Raw genomic sequence first — 17,805 nt, 5'->3', positions numbered from 1 at the left:
TAAACTGTGCCCGGGAAAATATTTTTCAAAGTTGGACCTAGCCGATGCGTACTTGCAAATACCGGTGGACGACGAATCGCAGCGCGTATTGGTGGTTAACACGCATCTTGGATTGTACCGCTTCAAAAGACTGCCATTCGGGTGTGCATCCGCCCCTGCCTTGTTTCAGCAATATTTACAAACTATTTGTGCGTCGGTCCCTACTGCAGCAAACTATCTGGACGATATAGTGATCTCCGGACAGACAGAAGAAGATCATCTTGCGAATTTACGAACATTATTTCAGGTCTTGCGGCAAAATGGTCTTCGCTTGAGGAAGGACAAATGTGTGTTTTTTGCTCGTGACTTACCATACCTGGGACATGTCATTAATGCCCAAGGCATACATCCGAGTCCAGAGCACCTCCGTGCCATACAAGACTTGCCGTCCCCTAAAAATCTGAAACAGCTACAGAGTGTGTTGGGTAAAATTAATTATTACCATAAATATGTGCGCAATGCCTCTTCCATTTCAGCTCCGCTTCATCGCTTACGCCGTAAAGGTGTTCCGTTCGTCTGGACGCCGGAATGTGAACGCGCCTTTCGCCAGTTGAAATCGGCGTTGCTTTCTAATACTTGCCTTACGCCATTCGATCCCCAGCAACCCCTTTTGTTGATGGTAGATGCATCGGATTTCGGGATCGGTGCTGTGCTTGCGCACAAAGTTGGCTCACATGATCGCCCTATTGCCTTTGCGTCCAAATTGCTCTCGTCTGCGCAAAGAAATTATTCACAGATAGAGAAAGAAGCTTTGGCTCTCGTGTTTGGTGTTACTAAGTTCCATGATTTCTTGTATGGTCGTCACTTTACCATCATCACAGACCACAAACCTTTGACATCGCTTTTTCATCCGACCAAGCCTGTACCTCCACGTACAGCGCAGAAATTCATTCGCTGGTCTATTTTCCTCTCGCAGTACCGCTACGATATCTTGTATCGGTCCACTGCTAAGCACGGAAACGCCGATGCGTTGTCCCGTTTGCCTGTTGCTGAGGATAAAGCATTCGATTCTTCCGAACTTGCTTGCATGTTCATTGATTCGGAAACCGATGAAGTGGTCGAATCGTTTCCGATTGATTTTCGTCGTGTCGCTACAGCCACAGCTGCTGACCCTGTCCTTGCTACTGTTTTGCGTTTTGTTGCTACGCAATGGCCTTTGTCAAAGTCTCGGATCGAGGATCCGTTGGTTCGCCGATTTTTTGCTCACAAGGAGAGACTTTTTGTTCGACGTGGTGTTTTGTTGTTGCGTTCTGATAATGATCAGTCCAGAGTCGTGGTCCCACGTTCGTTACAGTCCTCTGTTTTACGGCTTCTTCACCAAGGACATTGGGGTATAGTGCGAACGAAACAACTTGCTCGTCAGCACTGTACTTGGTTCGGAATCGATGCTGCGATTACGAATATGTGTTCTTCGTGCCCGGCGTGTGCCGAACAACAGTCCGCACCGCCGCGGAAAGTCTTTGCGTGGCCAAAAGCCACTTCCCCTTGGCAACGCTTGCACATTGATTTTGCTGGTCCGTTCTGGAATGCTCGATGGTTGGTTCTGGTCGACGCCTTCAGTAATTTTCCTTTTGTTGTCCGGATGTCTTCCACGACGTCCTCCGCCACCATCCAAGCGTTGTCTGCTATCTTTTGCATTGAAGGTCTTCCGCAGACTATTGTTTCCGACAATGGCCCACAATTCATGTCCGCAGAATTTCAGTCATTCTGCCAGGCCAATGGTATTCAACATCTGACATCCGCGCCGTTTTCGTCTCAGTCCAACGGTGCCGCTGAACGATTGGTCCGGACTTTCAAGTCACAGATGTTGAAATTGAAAGAGTCGCATTCTCGGGAGGACGCATTGTTGCTCTTTTTGTCTTCGTATCGCTCTCAGCCCCGAGATGGTCGCTCGCCGGCTGAGTTGCTCCACGGTCGTCCTCATCGCACCTTGATGTCTTTGCTGCATCCGCCGCATCAGGTTCCTGTGCAGCGGCAGACTCCTGCTTTTGCTCCAGGCGACGTTGTATTTTATCGCAACTATCGCGGTTCACGGCGTTGGCTCGCAGGGCGCATTCTTCGCTGCCTCGGCCGCGCGATGTATTTGGTTTTGGGGGCCTCTGGTGAGGTGCGTCGGCATCTCAATCAGCTGCGCCTCTGTCGTCGCTCGGGTTCTGCCGCTCCCCGTCTGCTTTCAGCGACGGTGCCGTCCGGTCAGCGCCCTGGGGACCCATCTACTGGCTCGCCTCATCCCCAGGTGTTACCGACGATGCCTTCCATTTTGCCCCATGGCGACGCGCCGCCGCCGCCGCCGCAGCAGCAGCCGCCGCCGCCGCCGCCGCTTGTTCTCCCGCCGGCGCCGCCCGCATTCGACGCTTCGTTGCAGCCGCCAAGCGCCTCCCAGGGTCACGCGCCGCCGATCGCTTCCCGTGACCAGCTGTCCTCCGCCATGGAACGCCCGCCCGCTCCGGACCACATGACGTCATCGCGCGTCGGCTACCCCGACGCAATGGAGGTCGACACTTCGGCCCCTCTTGTTTCTTTACGGGCGCATACACCGCATGTTGACGTGCACCCTGGACTAGTTTTGCAGGCGTTTCCTAGCTCCCCTCGGACCGGATGGCCGGGTGCGGGTGGCACAGCCTCGCCTGTTGTTCGGCTCCCCACCTCATCGCATACGTCAACATGTGGTCCTCCCCACGGCGGGCGGAAGCCTTATTACACGACCGTTCGCCGATTTGCGGGGGAGGAATGTGGTGTCACCGCCAGACACCACACTTGCTAGGTGGTAGTTTAAATCGGCCGCGGTCCATGTAGTACATGTCGGACCCGCGTGTCGCCACTGTGATCGCAGACCTAGCGCCACCACCAAGGCAGGTCTCGTGATACGAGAGAGGACTCGCCCCAGTTGTACGCGAACCTAGCTACCGCCCAGTTGTACGCGAACCTAGCTATCGCCCAGTGGTACGAAGCCTTTCTCTCTCATTAGCCGAGAGACAGATAGCCATCAGCTAAGTTAATGGCTACGAACTAGCAAGGAGCCATTTGTAGCAGTGCCTATAGCTTCGAGTATTCAAGAGAGATGTATTCCAAGGAATCAATAAAAGTTAAGTAAAAAGCATCTACATACTTTTCTTCTTATTCATTCATAAGTTCTCATGTTCCAGACTTCACGCCCGTCTGCGTTATGCCGAGTGTGCACTATCGGCCACAGCGTTAGTTTAGCATTCCTTTTCAGCCATCCACATCACGGTGTCGGTCCAGCTACCGACACAACAAATCCCAACATCCTGCATCCTCAATGCGTCATAATGTCGATGTAGCACAGTATCAACATATGTATACGTTGACATTGAAATGAATTTCGTTTGATACTGTACACTTACACTGAGCAGAATAAAAGTATGTGTAATACAGGACACATCAAAAACACAAAACATTCATTGCCAATTATTTCCTAACAATACTGCTTACATTCTAACATCATTCATTATAAATTACAAAATATACAAATTTAATGTGATAAACACTCTTCAACACTGTAAAATTCCTTTTTCCACCAGACAGTCTTTGAGTTTCTTTGGAAAGTTCGTGTCGCACACATTGCCATGGAGATTTTGCAGCAGGCTTCTTAGTAATTTCATATGAGAGTACTGAAGTCCTCTTTCAAGCATTGTCAGTCAGTCAGGTATGTTTCGTGTATAATTTTTCCTAGCATTTGTAATCCACGCTGCACTATCTTTTGTGAAATATATTACTGTTTCACTCACGTATTAGTGTTATGATGAGTGTTGGTGATTAAGGGGAGGTTTACTATCTTTAGCTTAAAAAAATCGATTTTTTTTAAATTGCATTTTTGGATCCATAAGCAAATACGCCTGAAACGGTTTTTCCGAATAAGGAATGGAAATGTTTGTTATTCGCAGTTGAACGAAAAAATGCACCTGCCTGAAATCGGCCCTTTTCACGCACCAGTTTTTTTCTTTCGGAGGACGAGTTATCGTACCGGTGCTTGGGAGGAAACACACAAAATTAAAATGAAAGTTTGAACGCATGTGTTTGGAAGTTAGCCCCCAATCATCTGCATTCTGGTGCGAAGACTGTGGAGATTGCGACTTTCCTGACAATGAGCAGCTTCAACGAAGGGTATTCAGCAATTCTGAAGACCATGACAATGATGGACGTCACCCTGGTACTCTATTCGACGCAGTTCGCCAAGCATTCGGACGACCACCGCATTCAAGCGGCCGAAAACCGTTTGTCACCGGCCGTACGAGCGGCTCTGGAGCAGCGCAGGATGGCCCAGATCGAGCAGAACGCCCTCTATGGGGAAGAGGAAGGATTAGTTTATGGACCCGGAATAGCAGATTGAACGTAAGTTGCATAATATTGCATTTATATGTAGTCAAAACTTCAAACGCGTTTTTCTCGAAATGCCTTTTTTTTTTATCGCGCAGTTCGGTAACTTCAAATGTACTGAACCGATTGGCATGGTTCTTTATTTCCGACGAAGCTAACTAAATTGTCTAGGAGTCGCACCACTTTTTTTCCGATCCATCAACTATAAACATTTTAACTTGGCCGACGAAGTCGAAAAATCGATGAAAAAACCCTATTTTTTTCAAATGGCCGCCATTTTGTTTCCTATGGTCCAAATAACTTAAGCGAGGTACAACTACTAAAGAATCTTGTATACTTCGCTAACGTCAACTCAATTTTGATTTCTGACGAACCGGCTGACCTGCGACATACCGCGCGTGGAGGTCTACATCGAAATTTTGTTTCGTTCCGACGGCACTTCCGCCTTTGCTCTTCGACATTCCCGGTAGAAAAAATTCCAGTTTGTAGAGGAAATATCAATAAACATTTTTACCAAATTTGACTAAACATTTTGACCAAATTTGATATTGGTATCTATAACACACCCCGAGAAAAAAATTCTCAAGGAACATGCTTTTTTCGGACTAAAGATAGTAAACCTCTCCTTAAGTAAGATGACATATGTGCAATAACATCAGCTGCCCTCACGTGTTTTCCTGTTTGAGCAAGCATAACTCTTGATGTACTCTCCGCTCTACCCTCTCCCACACTGTCCCAATGCCCTATGCGTCGGCATTAACAGTGTTGCAGCTGCGCAGTGCCTGTGGATGGGCATGGGCAGCAGCTCGCATCTATTTACACAATGTGCTACTGAAATAGTGTGGAAGTATGGATTAAAGATTGTGTAAGGATTCATTACTCTGAATCGTATTACACAGTACATATTGTAATCTACCCCTCCTTCCTCGTTGTTGCTTCTGACCACTATGGTAAAGTCTTTTATAACAATTCGAGAGGAGTAAGATTTACGGTACACTTTTCTTGCACAGTTGGCTCTAGTTCTTCATGTCTATGAGTCTGATTCTCGAAGCTGAAATTCTCACATTCTAGGTTCCTATGGTTCAATTGATCTAAAAAATTTTGAAGAATGTCATTGCAGAATTTTTGTTTTTACGATAATTTATTGTCTCACGTCTTTTGAATTTTCACATCAACAAAGCCAAAATTACATTGTTCGTCCAAAATACAAAAATATATCCGATCACATCAGAGGTGTGCTTAGTACTACCTCACTCTGCAGTAATAACAGTATTCCAAAGGCTTTACAATTTTTTTTTGACAAATGAATTTCTATTAGTTTAGATTATTATTTTATAAATGAATCCAGAAATAAACAGAACTAAATTGCGTAATTAATAATAGAAAATATTTCTTAATTTCAAATGTTTCTAAAAAAAACAATTTTAACTGTATACTCAGAGCTGGTACATATCGATTGTAACAAAGAAAATAAAGTAAATCCTTTTAATAAATTTTAGCTTGAAATATAGCATATTGTATATAAAAGCATGTGAAATTTTTCAGAAAAACAGCTGAGATAATACCGACCTGTCCAAAATTTGAAAAATATTACTGGTATCGACTAATACTGTTGCGGAAAAGTAATGCTAGAGGTAGATGTCCCTTTACAATATCAACCAATAAATGTATTTTCACAAGTATGATAAAGTTCATAAGTCAAAGAGTAAGTATTTTTCCCTATTTCGCATAGTGTTCTTCATGTCAATAAGTATCTGGTACTACAAACTTTCTGAAGTAACATATGCTCTTCTTCAGGATTCAAACTGTCTCTTTACCAAATTTCATCGAAATCGATTCAGCGGGTAAGTAATAATAAATTTAAACGTCAGCATGATGCGGCAATTTTTCTCAGTGTTTATGACTTCATTTATTCTGAACTATGTGTTGTACAATAATACAATTTTGCAGGTACATTCAGCGATGCATGTGAACATTTTCTGCAACATGTGTTGCGAATAAGTTAGTAGTAAAGAAGTAATAAATTAAAAAGTCATGCCTGCCACGAAAATGAACAGCGAAAATGTAGTAAGCGATAAACTTTTTTCCTTTCAGCATTTTTTGGGGAGTGTCAACGAGAAAAATTTTCGTTTTGGTTTCAAATTAAGTCTAAAATTTGTTACAAGCCACTAAGTGCTCCTGTTCTCAAATACTAAATGAATACAATCTGGGTATTCGCACATCATGGCCTACATTTCATTTTCACACCCGCCCCCGCCTCTTTGACAAGGTAAATGGTTCTTACACCCACAGCGATTCTTTCCAGGCAGTATGTGGTATGTGTATCAAATTCGGTTGAAATCAGTTCTGTGGTTTTGGAGATATGGAACGTACACACATGTGGAAATTCTTTATAATATGTATGGCTATCTTTTTTTTCGTGATTCGATTTTGATGAAATAAAGCCCATAAGGTGCTCAAAGCTACATTCAAGTTACCTGCAAACATACTATGAAAATTCATCTAGCAGTTTAGCTGATCAGCGTGTTGAAAGACAAACAGAGAGACATATCAGTTTTACATGTTTCTTATTCGTGTAGAAGATACATGTACACTGTTGTAAAAGTTAAAGTGCCATAGCTTTTAAGCAGCTTCTGTGTGTTTCAGAATCCTTTCTTCATAAAATGATCTTAACTGCTTGAGCTAGGGTTCAAACAGAACACAGTATACTCGTCATGTGCACAGAAGCTGTTGGTCCGCATAACGTGATATGAGCCACGATAACACCTAAGAATGTAGCACACACTACTTCTTCGAGGCTTGTTTATTCACCTCTAAATCCATGTGCACAGCTTGCTCGTTGTTTATGAACACTGCATGCATAATCTGTTCAGCATCGTCACCTCATCTGCATGCAATATTTTATTCTCCTTCTTTTCAGCACCTACATCATTAATGAAGAGATTAAACAGCAATTGCCCCATTACCAATCCCTGCGGCACTCCAAATTTGATGGCATTGTTTCTGACTAGTACACTTTTTCGATTGATACATACTGTTTCCTGTTGCATAAGTATGACTGTATCCAATCTCCTGCTTGTTCTCGAATGACATAGCTTTCCAGTTTTCGCATCTGTGTTTCATGGCCATTGGTGCCGAGTACTTTGAAGAGATACAACGTTTTTTCATCTAAGGACTGTATAATGTATTCTGTCAGACTGGGGATTGCTGATTCTATAGGTTTACACTTTCTGAAAATAGGCTGTTATGGTACAGGAATGTTATGTATGTCCAGATAAATCCCACTGTAAGACAAGACGGTCTTTGCCTGCATGGAAACACGTTTGTGGTTGCCTACAGAGAGATGGTGGCACCCAAGTGTGTACCTCTTCATCCGAAGCAAGTTGATGGCCAGAATGCCTTTCTTCAGGGCTTCAAAAATATTGAAATCGCATGGGGAACGATTGGAACTTTGTGGAGGATGTTTAAAAGCTTCTCAGTATAACTTTTGCAGTGTAGTCGAAACAACCTAGGCAGTATGTTGACGACCATTATCCTGCAACAGAATGATTGCCATCCATGAACATTCCCGTGCATTTGGACTCGACAGCGGGCTTCAATTTTTGCTAAGTGTCCACATACCACTGTGCATTAACTGTGCAGCTGTGTTCCATAAAGATAATGAGGAGCAGGCCCTGGCAGTCAGACAAAAAGGCCATCATGGCTTCCTGGAGCAGACCAAAGTTTTGCTGGGAAGCCCTTACATATCCTAGAAACAGTCCTGATCTTTCCTCATGAGATTTCCATATTTTTGGGGCCTTGAAGAAAGACATTCGTAGCTGTCGATTTTCTTCAGATGAAGAGGTGCACACTTGGGTACAATCATCATAAGTAGGATAAAGCCACTATGGCCCCAATCTGCATTGTTTCAAACTTTATTCAATATGGCTGATCCAAGATGGCGGCCACAATGTTGCAATGTCGCAGTGACGTGATGGTGGGAAGTTCACATTTTTGAGGGAAAGTAGGTCAACTGGGCTACCTCCACTAATCTAACCCTACCTCCCTCCCCTCCCTCCCCTCCCTCATCTGGAAATTGGTGGGAAAAGGACTCAGTCTGTGATGGGCTGCTGGATAGGACAGATGTAAGTCTTTATTTTGGATGCATTGTTTATTTAAACAATTCATGTTGTCATAGACAGTAGCTCCATCCAGTCTATTTAGCATGAGATCCGAAGTCCAACTGACCCAGTTCACAACATTGCCACCAGAGGGCGCTGTTGGCCCTTCCCTTCCCATGACGTAATCTAAGATGGCGGTCTGAGGAAAATGGTGGGAAAAAGGACTCAGTCTGTGTCTAGCTGCTGGACTGGGAGCATAGATGTAATCGTTTACTGTGTTCAATGGATGAGATGCCTGTGCTGGAGAATGAGGTGTTTAACAGGTATATTATCTGTAATCATGCAGCTGAGAACTGTGTGCACAGCCACCTGCACGATGTTTGGAAAGCAATGATATTTGGCGAAGATGAATACGCTTCATTAAATAAGTTACACCTCACAACTCAAGCTGATAAATGCATGTGCTGTAACTGTAGATCATTTGATACAAGCCCAGTCAGTCTTCTGAAGTGCAGGAGGCAAGACGTTCACCTGCTCCAGCACAAGCATCCATGTGTACAACTGAGGAAATGCTGATGATGAACAGGGATGCATTTAATAGTGTACACAGGCAAGCACATACACTCCTGGAAATTGAAATAAGAACACCGTGAATTCATTGTCCCAGGAAGGGGAAACTTTATTGACACATTCCTGGGGTCAGATACATCACATGATCACACTGACAGAACCACAGGCACATAGACACAGGCAACAGAGCATGCACAATGTCGGCACTAGTACAGTGTATATCCACCTTTCGCAGCAATGCAGGCTGCTATTCTCCCATGGAGACGATCGTAGAGATGCTGGATGTAGTCCTGTGGAACGACTTGCCATGCCATTTCCACCTGGCGCCTCAGTTGGACCAGCGTTCGTGCTGGACGTGCAGACCGCGTGAGACGACGCTTCATCCAGTCCCAAACATACTCAATGGGGGACAGATCCGGAGATCTTGCTGGCCAGAGTAGTTGACTTACACCTTCTAGAGCACGTTGGGTGGCACAGGATACATGCGGACGTGCATTGTCCTGTTGGAACAGCAAGTTCCCTTGCCGGCCTAGGAATGGTAGAACGATGGGTTCGATGACGGTTTGGATGTACCGTGCACTATTCAGTGTCCCCTCGACGATCACCAGTGGTGTACGGCCAGTGTAGGAGATCGCTCCCCACACCATGATGCCGGGTGTTGGCCCTGTGTGCCTCGGTCGTATGCAGTCCTGATTGTGGCGCTCACCTGCACGGTGCCAAACACGCATACAACCATCATTGGCACCAAGGCAGAAGCGACTCTCATCACTGAAGACGACACGTCTCCATTCGTCCCTCCATTCACGCCTGTCGCGACACCACTGGAGGCGGGCTGCACGATGTTGGGGCTTGAGCGGAAGACGGCCTAACGGTGTGCGGGACCGTAGCCCAGCTTCATGGAGACGGTTGCGAATGATCCTCGCCGATACCCCAGGAGCAACAGTGTCCCTAATTTGCTGGGAAGTGGCGGTGCGGTCCCCTACGGCACTGCGTAGGATCCTACGGTCTTGGCGTGCATCCGTGCGTCGCTGGGGTCCGGTCCCAGGTCGACAGGCACGTGCACCTTCCGCCGACTACTGGCGACAACATCGATGTACTGTGGAGACCTCACGCCCCACGTGTTGAGCAATTCGGCGGTACGTCCACCCGGCCTCCCGCATGCCCACTATATGCCCTCGCTCAAAGTCCGTCAACTGCACATACGGTTCACGTCCACGCTGTCGCGGCATGCTACCAGTGTTAAAGACTGCGATGGAGCTCCGTATGCCACGGCAAACTGGCTGACACTGACGGCGGCGGTGCACAAATGCTGCGCAGCTAGCGCCATTCGACGGCCAACACCGCGGTTCCTGGTGTGTCCGCTGTGCCGTGCGTGTGATCATTGCTTGTACAGCCCTCTCGCAGTGTCCGGAGCAAGTATGGTGGGTCTGACACACCGGTGTCAATGTGTTCTGTTTTCCATTTCCAGGAGTGTAGCTGACAACTGTATCCAAAGCCTCCTACACAGTGGAAAGAAAACATAATGGATGAGCATGGTGAATACTTTTCGACAAATAATGGCAATGCAGCAGGATGGCTTGGAGATGAATTTCAGTACTCACACAGACACATGCTTTTGCTGGAATAGCTCAACTTTTTTGAAATTGCCTAATACCCCACATCAACTTGGCACTATTCACAATGAACCATGTATGTTCACCTTGATGATTGGAGACCAACTGGCATAGTTCACCACACTGCCTATCCCCTCTGATGATGTCACCAAATATTGACATCCTATTGGCCAAAGCCTATCATGTGACCATATTCAGAGCACCTATTGGTTCCCATCCTTTTTTTCTGGACCACCGTCTTGTATTACATCACAAGAGGGGGTGGGGGAGGGCCGACAGCGCACTCTGGTCGCCACTCAGGCAGCCAGCCAGCAGCAGTGACAGAAGGAGAAGAACGTGAAGTGTCAGCAGCAAGTCACGTTCCAGCACAGCCCAGCAGAACAGGAGGAAATGAAAAAGTAAGTATCCCATATAACATTTTTGTAAGTAGCATATTTTCGTGTCTTGGCCCATATGTAATGCCTCCTCCTTCTCTTTGTTCACCAGTAGCCTTCTAAATGTCGAAGCCTGCAGGGGTGAGATCCAACATGTTGACTTCTGCCGTCTCTGTACCTGCAGCAACCTCAGCTGCCTTCTTGTCAGGACCTGCATCAACCTCTGCATCTGCAGCAGCAACAACCACCAGCATGTCCAAACGTGTAGCGACCATGTGAGATCCTGTAGCGCACATAGCCTACTTGCTGGCACAAGACAAGAAGCTGTTATTGCCTGTTCCACTCTTCGATTTGGGGGATGGGATGCCTGGTCTGTTCCTAATGCTTCAAATGCTGCTGGTGGTCCTAAACAACAGTAAGATGGAGATCAGTACTTATCGCTGACATGCGACCCATTCAGTCAGAACATCCCTCGCTAGTGCAGGAACAGAGTGCAGATAATGTGGATAGGAAGGTTCCACACACAGCTCACTTGCTGGAGCAGGGCACCGAGATGTTATTGTCTGATTTGTGTGATAAGGATACACGGTCTGCTCCCAACACCTCGAATGCTGCTTCTGGTCCTAAACAGCAGTAAGATAGAGGATAGTACTGGTCACTGACACATGATCCATCCCCACAGAACATTCCTGTGCTAGCGCATGATGCTGTGGATAAGAAGGTATTAAGTGTGCCCATGCTTTTCAGTTCTACATACAATTTAACTCCTAGTGTAAAGAAACATGTAAATGTGTGTGATACGTAGCGCCACTGGAACAAGTCGCTTCTCTGTATTCATTTAAGATCTCTGTGATCGACTCTGTATCACATGACCACAATTTTCCTCTTTGGTTGCTTTTTGGCTATTTTAAGTGCATGACTCTGTGGGGAGTGGGCTGGTTTTGGTCGGTTTGTTGGCGCTCCTGTGTTCAGTCTGGTTGTCAGTGTTCACTCTTTGTGCATGCACTGCGTCTTTCTGTCACATGGGGAGTGGGGCTGTGAATGGAGATGTGCGTGCAGTTGGTGAGTGTGTACTGCGCCTAGTAAGAGGGTGATGGTGATGCTATTGTCTGTGCTACTAAACGATGCGAATATGTGAAAGTGGTTTTGGAATGTATCAGCCTGCAACCGGATACGCTACAGAATCAAATGGTGGGAATTATTCAAGTTCTTAAAGTCCTGCTGTATATATGTATATTGAGTTTCGTACTGTTTGCAGTTAACGGCTCTCCCAGTGTTTGGACGCCAATGTTACCTGTTTCATATTGACCACTAGTGCACAACTTGTTGAACAGTGGTTACCTGCATGAATGAGGTTTGCCTGTTTTGGACGCACTTGAGGTACAGGCAAGGAGTATACAGGGTGGTCCATTGATAGTGGCCAGGCCAGATATCTCACGAAATAAGCATCAAACGAAAAACTACAAAGAACGAAACTCGTCTGGCTTGAAGGGGGAAACCAGATGGCGCTATGGTTGGCCCGCTAGATGGCGCTGCCATAGGTCAATCGGATATCAACTGCGTTTTTTTGAAAATAGGAACCCACATTTTTTTATTACATATTCGTGTAGTACGTAAGGAAATACGAATTTTTTAGTTGGACCGCCATATTTGGCCCCTGCGGACTTGTATCTGTTTCCTAAACTGAAATTTTCACTGAAAGGGAAGCGATTTGACTTGATTGAAGACATCCAGGTAAATACGGAGAGCGTTCATAACACACTTCAGAAAAAAAAATATTTCTAGGAATGTTTCCAAAAGTGGAAACACCGTTGGAGTCGATATTTTCAGTCAGAAGGAGATTATTTTGAAGGAGATGCATCACAGTTGCATGTGAGTACCACCACTGTACAATTACAAGCCCATTCTTAAAACTTTCCAATCATACTTCGTATGTATACAGACTGCACATATATTATATATGAATAAATGAATATACAAATTTTTTTAATAAATATAATTTTTAGCCTTTTAGCTTTCTTTTTTTACTTTTTTCACACACATGGTGCGCATATGTATATGTATATTTTTTCTTTTTATCTTTTTTCCACACATGGTGCTTGTGTGTGTGTGTGTGTGTGTATACAGTTGTACATAGCACATAAAGAATTACACCATACACACACACACACACACACACACACACACACACACACACATGTTTCAACATCGCGATCACAAATCACAAATGATCCTTTTATCGTCGTGAGGCAACAGGCCAATTTTCGACTGCAGCACAATGTACACCTCACGTCGTTTCGACGGAATACTAGTTTGCCATACTATATGCAGTGGCTGTGGTACAGCATCGTGAACACCATTGTACAGGCACTACAAACAGTCTTTGATAGAGAGGGCTCTTGATGCCATATGACACACACCCTTAGCCCATCTCTGGGTGGCACCTTCCAATGTGCGATATGCATACATTTTCGATTGCAGACCTACAAACTCCACTATTGGCAATCAATTCGCCTTGCCTGTCATAAGGCTGATAACCTTCTTGTTCTGTGAAACAATACCATAAGGATTATCATCCATGTATGAAGACATGCTGAATTCATGACTGTAGTACCTCATTACTTCATATGGATCACAGTTCTTCACCCAATAGATGACGCTATCTGTATCCGTATAAGGTAATATAGGATATCCAAAATGAGCTTTTGCAGGCTCATAATGAAAGTGGTACATGTGGAGTTTGGAGAGGTGTAGTACACACAACCCCACATAAATAGGTTTCATAAACTCTACAGCAGTCTTCCTCATCTCCATAGCAACAAAGTTCTTATTGAATATGGTGACCCGCTTAAAATTTAGTCTGGCAGTGCATTTTCTTACGCCATACTGCCCACTCCTTTCGGTTCTAATCATAATTCATGTCATTCCCTAAAATTTTCCATTGTTTTGCAGAAAATTGAATTATTCATTTATTTATATAAATCTTTCTCAAAGTCACACGTCACGGAAGCTCTCTATCTCGCATTCACATCAATACACTCCTTCAACCAAGGGGATTGCTTGAAGGAGATAGCCTGGGTGATTCGAACCAACGCCATCCCCAAGTTGAGATACAGCTGGAGATTACAATAAGGAGTAATGCATCTCTGCTTATTCCTCAGCATTGTCATCAGTTTTGGGGTGGAGCCTCATCGCAGAACTAGTTGCTCTGGACATAGCAGCAAATCGGCGTGCACATCATGCAAACTAATAGGATATATGAGTTCTGCCTCCACATACCCTACATCAGAATCAGCCACCATACACCCCCCCCCCCCCAAGATTTTTCCATTCAGTCCCTTGCATCCGTCTATTCGTCTTTGAGCACACATCAAAGCTCGCCAATCAGCAGTGATTGCTGCGTGGCCTGCCCATATATGTTATTTGCCTACCAGGACTTTATGTAACTCAAATCAAGTGATGCATTGAATCTGTCACCCATCCGTGAGTTATTTGACTTCACATGGTGATGGACGTATTGGCAGAGTCCCCCACAGATCCCCTGCTCAAAGAAAAGAAGCATGTCAGCATCAGTCAATAATTCGATGCTGCACTTCGTTCTCATAAGCACTGCACCCCAGTGCTGTGTAATAGAAGGCAGGATCCAGACAATGTGTGGTCATGCATAGACTCCTGAATTTCTCGAAAACGTCTGCAAGCAAGTGCAGGTCTGTGTCCATGCAAAGCTGTGCGTTCTCTCCTAAAGTGGAGACATTGAATTCCTGCCAGACATTCATGGCATGCACATACTCTGCATCCGTTATGGCATCGCCTGTAAGGTTGCTGGAGAATGCAGTTATGTCATAGCCTGGTTTTGTTGAGTTTCGCCATACTATCCACATACTCGTATGGGAAAATCCCCTTCCTAGTTACAAGTTGAAAATTTTCCTCATCGGGAAATGCAGCTCGAGTGATATGCTTATCCCCCCCAAGGTAGAGTTTCAGCGAGTTCCTTGAGTGGCGCCTGCATAAAACGTTGCGTATCAAGGAAGCAGAGCGTAATTCTGGGCGTCATTCGTTTGGGGAATAAAATGTATTTCTCGACGGTCTCAGGTAGGACACTGACATGATCTTTCTCCATGCCAAAATCAACCTAGTGCTCAATTAGAAAGTGAACGTCATACCCTCTTAAATTATGAAGAAAACGGATATGTGCCTTGGTAACCAGTACTTCAAATTGCATGTATTGTGAGTTGCGCCACAGAACTTTTCCGTAAGATGACAGTGGTCTCTAAGAAGAGTTTCAGCTTTTTATCTAATGGCAGCCCACAAATATGACAGTCAACCGCATTACTGTACAAATCTTCACTCTCCTTCGATTTGGCCATGGGAACGTTGTTGCTGTAAAGTTTATCAACCTCCCACGAAACTTTCTCGAGCTCAGAGAGCACCCAAACAGCAGCATTATCACCGACATAAGATTTGTAGCGGTCAGGACTTGAATAATAGGATCATACAATTTGGTATGCTGTCACATATGGTACGTGTTTTCCTGTAAAGGTGGTATGTGAGGTAATGGGGGCACCTTCAGAGCGAGTCACATGAGCGAGGAGGCACTGAAAGTCAGCATACACTACAAAAGGGCATTGCTCCTGATGGTGAGCATTTTTAAACTTTATAGATTTGTCTTCCTCAGCTGGCATAATAGCACTTACTAGGTTCTTGGAAGCGCTATGTACTGGAGGCGCTGCTAGTAACTTGTCTGAGGAAAAATAATTGAGCACCTTAATAAAATATGCTGTTTATGTCCACGTTTATTCATCTGGGAGGCGAAAAGGCGGACATATCTTTGATCCAAACATAGTGATAATTATCGCCTTCAGAGAAGAGTAACATGTTTACAAGCTTCTCAAACTCAATGGCAAATTTTGAGAAATTGAGGGGGCTGACGACTATAAGCGTGTCCAGCTCATCTGGCTTGCTTTTCTTCAAAATGGCTCTGAGCACTATGGGACTTAACTGCTGTGGTCATCAGTCCCCTAGAACTTAGAACTACTTAAACCTAACTAGCCTAAGGACATCACACACATCCATGCTCGAGGCAGGATTCGAACCTGCGACCGAAGCAGTCGCGCGGTTCCAGACTGCAGCGCCTAGAACCGCTCGGCCACTCCGGCCGGCTTGCTTTTTTCTCCAGGCCAAGAACATGAACCGATATTCCAGTATTTTGCATCTCAAATTTAGCTATGTCCTGGATCTCGGTGGGGAACTCGATACCATCATAGTTATAGCACCCGCGAATATTATATCTACATGGTATGTTTCTGGACGCTCAGGATGATTCCTACGATTGTAATTTCCCTCGCAAGCCAGAACTGACCATGTAAAACAAACCTAATCCTTTCAATTTTCGACATTAATGCATGCTTGCTTATTAGCTATATCCTTTGGGACCTTCCATTCACAGGATCATAGACATTTGTACGTATGTCCAGGTATAGTATTCAGCTGAGTGCTTTTTAGCTGAACCCCTCATTTCCATCTCAGAAAACTGGGCCAGTATAGCACTCAAGGTGGATTTACGAAACCAATTGGCGTTGATGTGCTCCATGTTATCATGCCATTTTCCCCCAAAAGATAATGAAGACTTGTCTCTTCAATGCCAAAGGCAACGTTGGGGCAGTGCGATACTTCAAAGCAGAACACTGCACTGCATTCAATAGCGGGATACCATGGATCGCTGACTACTTTGAGCTCTGTTTCCACAACAGGAAGGCATGCTCTTAGAAACCCGACAGGGTTACAGTACCCTCCTCCTGGATTCTTGATCCTTGTGAACGAGAGTAGCTGCTCAAAGATATCTGCAATCAACGAGTATTCTAACTGGGGTGTGGTGTCACTGACGTGATGCCCTTGACTAAAATGACAGGAAAGGGAATTGCTGCTAGCCACAGGATCATCTCTATTACTGTTAATACTAGTACTACAACAGGGTAATGATGTCCATCCTGTCGCTGATGGAGTTGGGGAGATGCACAGGGGTATATGCCAGGGCACAAATACCTTCCATCGCAGGCGATGATTCTGACAAGGCTGGTAGCGAGGATGAGGCAGCACTACTGTGTCAGGCCAGTGGGAACAGCCTGCCTGCAGAGACAGTTCTCGCTGCTGCTGCTGCAGCAGTCCTGACTCAGTAGCCTGAGGGATTGTAGCTCCTTGCTCCGATCCAGACACATGGTGCTGTAGGGGCTGTGGCGGCCGTGGCCAGGACGGCGTGGCAGGTCCGGCGGTGGCGGCGGCGGCTTCCTGCGCATTGACTAGTGGTGTCCTTGCTAGCGAAGCATGTCGCACTGTACCCTGACTCGATGCTTTAGGCTTCGTGGCCCAACGGTACCCAAGCCACGCCAAATTTTGTGAATTGTTCCCCTGACGCATCCGCTGTAGAATAACGATAACAACATTAAGTACTACGTTCTAGAAATTGTTTGCTGCTGCTGATGCAAGAAAGGAAGAAACACTGATTATTTGTAAGTAGAGCGATTAATTACCTGTCACACTCTGGGTTCATGGCCTCTAGAATTGTTGCTGTAACAAAACAATTTTTTTATTTGAATCACATAGCTACTACTACATAGATATTTCTTTTTTCCTATACTTGTATTGTATTGTTTTGAACTGGGGACCTAGAAACGATGGAGAGGCTTCGTCTCCAATGTAGCCACAACAGGCTACAGCAGTCCACTCACCTCACCGCCGCCCCACACCGAACCCAGGGTTGTTGTGTGGTTCAGC

General features: G+C 45.4%; 1 protein-coding gene across 1 annotated transcript in view; it reads right to left on the bottom strand.

The window, feature by feature from the left end:
* LOC124792354 (CARD- and ANK-domain containing inflammasome adapter protein-like) overlaps nucleotides 1-17,581 on the bottom strand; it is a 51,483-nt gene extending 33,902 nt beyond the window's left edge. Inside the window, exon 1 of the mRNA XM_047257938.1 lies at nucleotides 17,562-17,581. Coding sequence (XP_047113894.1) covers nucleotides 17,562-17,581 — 20 coding nt within the window. The remainder of the gene's footprint in view (nucleotides 1-17,561) is intronic.
* Nucleotides 17,582-17,805: the final 224 nt, after the last annotated feature.

Source organism: Schistocerca piceifrons, chromosome 1, assembly GCF_021461385.2.
Source record: "Schistocerca piceifrons isolate TAMUIC-IGC-003096 chromosome 1, iqSchPice1.1, whole genome shotgun sequence".
NCBI lineage: Eukaryota > Metazoa > Arthropoda > Insecta > Orthoptera > Acrididae > Schistocerca > Schistocerca piceifrons.
Note: the sequence above shows the minus strand (reverse complement) of the source record. Positions and strands in the feature narration are given on the sequence as shown.